This window comes from Phaenicophaeus curvirostris, unplaced genomic scaffold (genome assembly GCF_032191515.1).
Source record: "Phaenicophaeus curvirostris isolate KB17595 unplaced genomic scaffold, BPBGC_Pcur_1.0 scaffold_453, whole genome shotgun sequence".
NCBI lineage: Eukaryota > Metazoa > Chordata > Aves > Cuculiformes > Cuculidae > Phaenicophaeus > Phaenicophaeus curvirostris.
Window position 1 is genome coordinate 59,395 of NW_027207034.1, and position 8,004 is coordinate 67,398.

General features: G+C 62.2%; 1 protein-coding gene across 1 annotated transcript; it reads right to left on the reverse strand.

Annotated features, from left to right (window-relative positions):
* Positions 1-466: 466 nt before the first annotated feature.
* Positions 467-7,751, reverse strand: MON1B (MON1 homolog B, secretory trafficking associated). The gene is made up of 6 exons (XM_069883001.1): positions 7,698-7,751; positions 6,817-6,874; positions 5,063-5,887; positions 2,948-3,770; positions 2,704-2,851; positions 467-706 (listed from the first exon to the last, which is right to left on the reverse strand). The coding sequence occupies exons 2-6, from the start codon at positions 6,866-6,868 to the stop codon at positions 521-523; spliced, it is 2,034 nt and encodes a 677-aa protein (XP_069739102.1). The 5' UTR covers positions 6,869-6,874; positions 7,698-7,751; the 3' UTR covers positions 467-520.
* Between the last annotated feature and the right edge of the window lie 253 nt (positions 7,752-8,004).

Below are 8,004 nucleotides of genomic sequence, written 5' to 3' on the forward strand. Positions count from 1 at the left end.
TTTCCCTCCTTTCTTCAATCCCTTTTTTCCTCCATTTTCCATCCCTTTCCCCTCACTTCTCTAATCCCTTTTCCCTCCTTTCTCCAATCCCTCTTTCCAATCCCCTTTCCCTCCCTTCTCCAATTCCTGTTCCCTCCCTTTTCCAATCCCCTTTTCCAATCCCCTTTCCTTCCCTTCTCCAATCCCTGTTCCCTCCATTTTCCAATCCCTTTTCCCTTCCTTCTCCAATCCCTGTTCCCTCCCTTCTCCACTCCCTTTTCCCTCCCTTCTCCAATCCCTTTTCCCTCCCTTCTCCAATCCCTTTTCCCTCCCTTCTCTAATCCTTTTTCCCTCCATTTTCCCTCCATTTTCCCTCCCTTCTCCGCTCCCTCCTCCCCCTCCTCTCCCCCCCCTGCCTCCCTCCCCCCCATCCCGTCGCCCTCCATCTTCCCCCCCCCCCCCCAACTCCACGGGACCCGGGACTCTCTCCCCGTCTCCGGCAGCGCTTTATTCCCCGCTCCCCGTGGCGGCGGGACGGGGCTCAGGCCTCGGGGGGCTCGGGGCCCTCGTGGCGCGGGGCCGCGGCGCAGTATGGCGCCGGGTAGCGGATGAAGAGCCAGTCCTCCTCCTTCTTCAGCCAGCGCAGCAGCTTGGTCAGCACCCCGATGGCGCCCGCCTTGGTCACCAGGGGGCTGAAGCACCCGTACAGCTCGAACTTGCTGGTCACCTGCGCCGGGAGGGAGATGACCGGCCCGTTAACTCTGGAACCTACTGATGGCGTCGCTGGTAAGCACCCCCGTTAACCCTGGAACCTACTGATGGTTCTAGAAGCACAAACCCCCGTTCACTCTGGAACCTACGGATGGTTCTAGAAGCACAACCCCCCGTTCACTCTGGAACCTACGGATGGTTCTAGAAGCACAAACCCCCGTTCACTCTGGAACCTACGGATGGTTCTAGAAGCACAGACCCCCGTTCACTCTGGAACCTACGGATGGTTCTAGAAGCACAAACCCCCGTTCACTCTGGAACCTACGGATGGTTCTAGAAGCACAAACCCCTGTTCACTCTGGAACCTACGGATGGTTCTAGAAGCACAAACCCCCGTTCCCTCTGGAACCTACGGATGGTTCTAGAAGCACAAACCCCTGTTCACTCTGGAACCTACTGATGGTTCTAGAAGCACAAACCCCCGTTAACCCTGGAACCTACTGATGGTTCTAGAAGCACAAACCCCCGTTCACTCTGGAACCTACGGATGGTTCTAGAAGCACAAACCCCTGTTCACTCTGGAACCTACGGATGGTTCTAGAAGCACAAACCCCCGTTCACTCTGGAACCTACGGATGGTTCTAGAAGCACAAACCCCCGTTCACTCTGGAACCTACGGATGGTTCTAGAAGCACAAACCCCCGTTCACTCTGGAACCTACGGATGGTTCTAGAAGCACAAACCCCCGTTCACTCTGGAACCTACGGATGGTTCTAGAAGCACAAACCTCTGTTCACTCTGGAACCTACGGATGGTTCTAGAAGCACAAACCCCCGTTCACTCTGGAACCTACGGATGGTTCTAGAAGCACAAACCCCCGTTCACTCTGGAACCTACGGATGGTTCTAGAAGCACAGACCCCCGTTCACTCTGGAACCTACGGATGGTTCTAGAAGCACAAACCCCCGTTCACTCTGGAACCTACGGATGGTTCTAGAAGCACAAACCCCTGTTCACTCTGGAACCTACGGATGGTTCTAGAAGCACAAACCCCCGTTCCCTCTGGAACCTACGGATGGTTCTAGAAGCACAAACCCCTGTTCACTCTGGAACCTACTGATGGTTCTAGAAGCACAAACCCCCGTTAACCCTGGAACCTACTGATGGTTCTAGAAGCACAAACCCCCGTTCACTCTGGAACCTACGGATGGTTCTAGAAGCACAAACCCCTGTTCACTCTGGAACCTACGGATGGTTCTAGAAGCACAAACCCCCGTTCACTCTGGAACCTACGGATGGTTCTAGAAGCACAAACCCCCGTTCACTCTGGAACCTACGGATGGTTCTAGAAGCACAAACCCCCGTTCACTCTGGAACCTACGGATGGTTCTAGAAGCACAAACCCCCGTTCACTCTGGAACCTACGGATGGTTCTAGAAGCACAAACCTCTGTTCACTCTGGAACCTACGGATGGTTCTAGAAGCACAAACCCCCGTTCACTCTGGAACCTACGGATGGTTCTAGAAGCACAACCCCCTGTTAACTCTGGAACCTACGGATGGTTCTAGAAGCACAACCCCCTGTTAACTCTGGAACCTACGGATGGTTCTAGAAGCACAAACCCCCGTTCACTCTGGAACCTACGGATGGTTCTAGAAGCACAAACCCCCGTTCACTCTGGAACCTACGGATGGTTCTAGAAGCACAAACCCCCGTTCACTCTGGAACCTACGGATGGTTCTAGAAGCACAAACCCCCGTTCACTCTGGAACCTACTGAAGGTTCTAGAAGCACAAACCCCCGTTCACTCTGGAACCTACTGATGGTTCTAGAAGCACAAACCCCCGTTCACTCTGGAACCTACGGATGGTTCTAGAAGCACAAACCCCCGTTCACTCTGGAACCTACTGATGGTTCTAGAAGCACAAACCCCCGTTCGCTCTGGAACCTACGGATGGTTCTAGAAGCACAGACCCCTGTTCACTCTGGAACCTACTGACGTCCCCGCTCACCCAGGCCAGCAAGGTCTCCTTCTCGGCCACGTGGTAGAGGAGGCGCAGGGGCCTGCGGGCGCTGTGCACGCGCCCGTGGAGATGGTGGTAGAGGTCGAAGAGCCGCTGCTGCTCCTCCTCGCTGCCGTACGGCTCCTCCAGCTCCGGGCTGCGCCGGGACGGACACGGAGAGGGGTTCAGAGCCGAACCGAGGGGGCTCCCCCCCCCACCCCAAAAATTCCCTCCCCCGCGCGCCCCCCCGCACCTTGTGAACTGGGGGAGCTGCTGCATCTCCTCGGGCCCCTCCAGGGGCTTGTAGAGGAAATGGCGGAGCTCGGGGGCGCCGGGCCGCGCGGGGCCGTAGCCGGCGCCCGCCCGCAGCGCCGCCGCCAGCTCCGCCAGCCACCCCTGCGCCCGCAGCGTCTCCTCCAGGCGGCGGCGGCAGCCGGCGGCCGCGTAGAAGCCCTCGCGCTCCGTCGACAGCAGGATGAGCGTCACGCCGCCGCCGCCGCCATCGCCATCGTCGTCGCCCAGCGTGGCGGCGTAGGCGTAGAAGTAGCCGTCGGGGTTGAAGCGCGGCAAACACACCGGCGTCCACACCTCGCCGGCGCCGGCGCCGCTCGCCAGGAGGTTGAGGAGCAGGTGGAGGTCGCTGGCGCACAGGCGGCCGCCCTCGGCCAAGGCCCGTTGGCACGCGGCCGTCACCAGGCGCCCGCCGGCCGCCAGCAGCGCCAACGCCGGGGCCGGAGCCGCCGCCGAGGCCGCGCGCCGGAGGGCGGAGGAGACGGCGCGGCGGAGGGGAGCCGGTAAGGGCAGGCAGCGAGCGGCTCCCAGCAGCAGGCGGCCGTCGGCGGCCGCGCCGGATAAGAGACGGTCCAGGACGGCTTCGGCGCCGGCGAGGAGGCGGCGCAGGTCGTAGCCGCGGCGGCGGGCGAAGACGCGGGCGATGCCGCCGCGGGTCAGGAGGCTGAGGATCTGCTCGTGGACGAAGGCGAGTTCGCGGCGCAGCTGCGAGGCCGACTGCCGCGTGCGCGACACCGACACCAGCAGCAAGGGGCCCCGCTGCTCGAACACCAGCGTGCGGTCCTCTGCGGGGGAAAAAGGGGGGGTCACGGGGTTGGGGGGGGGGATTGGGGGGGCCTGGGAGGGGTTAGGGGAGATTTGGGGGCACCCAAGGAGGATTTGGGGGGGGCTGGGAGGGGTTAGGGGAGTTTTGGGGGCACCCAAGGAGGATTTGGGGGGGCTGGGAGGGGTTGGGGGAGATTTGGGGGAACCTGGGGGGATTTGGGGGGGCCTGGGGGGCTTGGGGGAGCACCCAGGGGGGATTTGAGGGGGGCTGGGAGGGGTTAGGGGGAGTTTCGGGGGCACCCAGGGGGATCTGGGGGGGCTGGGTGGTTTGGGGGGGCACCTAGAGGGGATTTGGGGGTGTCTTGGGAGGGATTAGGGGGGCCTGGGGGTCAGGGAGGACCAGGGGGGGCACCCAGGGGGGATTTGGGGGTGTTTCGTGAGGGATTAGGAGGGCCTGGGGGTCCCTGTGGGGAGAACGAGTTTGGGGGTGTCTCAGGGTGAGGTTTGGGGGTCCCTGTGGGGAGAACGAGTTCGGGGGTGTCTCAGGGTGAGGTTTGGGGGTGAGTTTGGGGGTCCCTGTGGGGAGAGCGAGTTTGGGGGTGTCTCAGGAGTGAGGTTTGGGGGTCCCTGTGGGGAGCGTGAGTTTGGGGGTGTCTCAGGGTGAGGTTTGGGGGTGAGTTTGGGGGTCCCTGTGAGGAGAATGTGTTTGGGGGTGCCTCGGGGGCGAGGTTTGGGGGTCACTGTGGGGAGAACGAGTTTGGGGGTGTCTCAGGGTGAGGTTTGGGGGTGAGTTTGGGGGTCCCTGTGGGGAGCGTGAGTTCGGGGGTGTCTCAGGGGTGAGGTCTGGGGGTGAGTTTGGGGGTCCCTGTGTGGAGAACGAGTTTGGGGGTGTCTCAGGGGTGAGGTTTGGGGGTCCCTGTGGGGAGAACCAGTTTGGGGGTGTCTCAGGGGTGAGGTTTGGGGGTGAGTTTGGGGGTCCCTGTGGGGAGAGTGAGTTTGGGGGTGTCTCAGGGTGAGGTTTGGGGGTGAGTCTGGGGGTCCCTGTGGGGAGAGTGAGTTTGGGGGTGCCTCGGGGGCGAGGTTTGGGGGTCCCTGTGGGGAGAGTGAGTTCGGGGGTGTCTCAGAGTTAGGTTTGGGGGTCCCTCTGGGGAGAATGAGTTTGGGGGTGTCTCAGGGTGAGGTTTGGGGGTGAGTTTGGGGGTCCCTGTGGGGAGAGTGAGTTTGGGGGTGTCCCAGGGGTGAGGTTTGGGGGTCCCTGTGGGGAGCGTGAGTTTGGGGGTGTCCCAGGGCCGCGGCTGGGGGCGCCCCGTACCCGAGCAGATGGCGCGGATGGCGTTGCCGCCGCTCTGGATGAAGGAGACGAGGGCCATCATGACGCCCATGGTGGCGGCCAGCGCCTCCTCGTTGCCGTGTCTCGAGTAAATCGGCTTCCCGGCCTCGCTCAGCACGAACACGTGTTTCCGCCGGCCCCGCCAGCCCGACGCCGTCACGTCCTCCTCGCCCCCGCGGCGGCCCCCGGGCCACGGCGGCACCGACGCCACCTCCGCCTCCTCCTCTTCCTCCTCCTCCGCCTTCTCTTCCTCCTCCTCCACCTTCTCTTCCTCCTCCTTCTTCACCTTTTCCTCCTCCTCCTTCGCCTTTTCCTCCTTTTTCTTCTCCTTTTCCTCCTCCTTCTTCTCCTTTTTCTCCTCCTCCTTCGCCTTTTCCTCCTCCTCCTTCACCTTTTCCTCCTCCTTCTTCTCCTTTTCCTCCTCCTTCTTCACCTTTTCCTCCTCCTTCTTCTCCTTTTCCTTCTCCTTCTTCGCCTTTTCCTCCTTTTCCTTCTCCTTTTCCTCCTCCTCCTTCGCCTTTTCCTCCTCCTCCTTCGCCTTTTCCTCCTCCTCCTTCGCCTTTTCCTCCTCCTTCTTCGCCTTTTCCTCCTCCTCCTTCGCCTCTTCCTTCACCTTTTCCTCCTCCTTCACCTTCTCTTCCTCCTCCTCCTTCTCCTTTTCCTCCTCCTCGCCTTCTTCCTCCTTCTCTTCCCCTTTTTCCTCTTTCTCTTCCTCTTCTTCCTCCTTCTCTTCCTCCTCCTCTTCCTCCTCCCCGCCGCACCAGGACCCCAGTGATGCCGGCAGCGCCGGCTCCGACGCCGCCGGCTCTGGGAATTGGGGGGGTCCCAGGGGTTTTGGGGGGGACCCAGGGATCCAGTTCAGGGTCAGGGGGAGGATTTGGGGGTTCCCAGGGGTTTTGGGGGGGACCCAGGGATCCCATTCAGGGTCAGGGGGAGGATTTGGGGGTCCCAGGGGTTTTGGGGGGGACCCAGGGATCCAGTTCAGGGTCAGGGGGAGGATCTGGGGGGTCCCAGGGATCCAGTTCAGGGTCTGGGGGAGGATTTGGGGGGTCCCAGGGATCCAGTTCAGGGTCACAGGAAGGAGTTTGGGGGTTCCCAGGGGTTTTGGGGGTCCCAGGGATCCAGTTCAGGGTCAGGGGGAGGATTTGGGGGTCCCAGGGATCCAGTTCAGGGTCTGGGGGAGGATTTGGGGGGTCCCAGGGATCCAGTTCAGGGTCACAGGAAGGAGTTTGGGGGTTCCCAGGGGTTTTGGGGGTCCCAGGGATCCAGTTCAGGGTCAGGGGGAGGATTTGGGGGTCCCAGGGATCCAGTTCAGGGTCTGGGGGAGGATTTGGGGGGTCCCAGGGATCCAGTTCAGGGTCACAGGAAGGAGTTTGGGGGTTCCCAGGGGTTTTGGGGGTCCCAGGGATCCAGTTCAGGGTCAGGGGGAGGATTTGGGGGGTCCCAGGGATCCAGATCAGGGTCACAGGAAAGAGTTTGGGGGGTCCCAGGGGTTTTGGGGGTCCCAGTGATCCAAGTCAGGGTCAGGGGGAGGATTTGGGGGGGTCCCAGGGGTTTTGGGGGGGACCCAGGGATCCAGATCAGGGTCAGGGGGAGGATTTGGGGGGTCCCAGGGGTCCAGGTCACAGTTAGAGGGAGGATTTGGGGGGGTCCCAAGGGTTTGGGGGGGGTCCCAGGGCTCCAGGTTAGTGTTAGAGGGAGGATTTTGGGGTCCCCTGGTTTTTGGGGGGGCTCACCTGGGAGTTGGGGGGTCCCTGGGGGGGGAGGGGAGGAGCTGGGCGTCGCCATGGCCGCCTGAGGTGGGGGGGAGGGAGGAAAATGGGGGTGACACCCACACCCCAACACCCCTCAAAGCCCTGGGACCCCCCCAAAACCTCCTCCCCGAGACACACAGGGGCCCCCCCAACCCTTGGGGGTCCCCAAAAAGGGAATGGGGGGGGGAACCCAGAAATTTTGAGGGATCCCCATGGATTTTGGGGGTCTCCATAGATTTGGGGGGGGGTCTCATGGATATTTGAGGGGGGGCAGAGGAGATTGGGGGGGTCCCCATGGATTTAGGGGGGTCCCCATGGATTTAAGGGGGGTCCCCATGGATCTAGGGGGAGTTCCCATGGATTTAGGGGGATCCCAATGGATTTGGGGGGGCTCCCACGGATTTACGGGGGTCCCCATGGATCTAGGGGGGGTCCCCATCTATTTGGGGAGGAACCCAATGGATTTAGGGGGGGTTCCCATGGATTTAGGGGGTTCCCATGGATTTAGGGGGGGACCCCATGGATTTAGGGGGATCCCTATGGATTTAGGGGGGGTCCCCATGGATTATGGGGGTTCCCTATGGATTTAGAGGGGGTCCCCATGGATTTAGGGGGGGTTCCCATGGATTTAGGGGGGTCCCCATAGATTTAGGGGGGCCCCCATGGATTTTGGGGGGTCCCCATGGATTTAAGGGACGTCTCCATGAATTTAGGGGAGTCCCCATGGATTTAGGGGATCCCTATGGATTTAAGGAGGGGTCTCCATAGATTTAGGGGGGGGTCAGAGGTTTAGGGGGGTTCCCCTGGGTTTGGGGGGGTCCCCACAGGCCCCGCCCCCCCCCTCCCCCCCCCTTTCCCCTCACCCGCTCCGCTCCCTCCGCCGCTTCCGGGTCCGCCGCGCGCGCTGGGGGATGACGTCACCGCGCGCGCGCCGCCCTTTCCCGCCAATCCGAGGGGGCGCGCGTGAGGGGGCGTGGCCTCCGCGCGGCGTCCAATCAGAGGCTCGGAGAGGGGTGGAGGGGGCGTGGCTTTCAGCGATGACGTCAGATCGCGGCACCGGGCGGTGACGTCACGCGGTGGGCGGGGCCGGCCCCACTCATCGCCTCGTGATATGGGGGGGGGGGGGGAAGGGGGTGTCTCTAACCCCGCCCCCCCCCCCTCCCAGGGGCC

Bases quoted from the DNA above. Each gene is read 5' to 3' on its own strand.
- MON1B (XM_069883001.1), bottom strand. From the start codon at position 6,868: ATGGCGACGCCCAGCTCCTCCCCTCCCCCCCCAGGGACCCCCCAACTC. The intron at 3,771-5,062 runs GTACGGGGCGCC...TTTCCCCCGCAG, and splicing joins CATCCGCGCCATCTGCTCGG to AGGACCGCACGCTGGTGTTC. The intron at 707-2,703 runs GTGAGCGGGGAC...CTCCCGGCGCAG, and splicing joins AGGAGACCTTGCTGGCCTGG to GTGACCAGCAAGTTCGAGCT.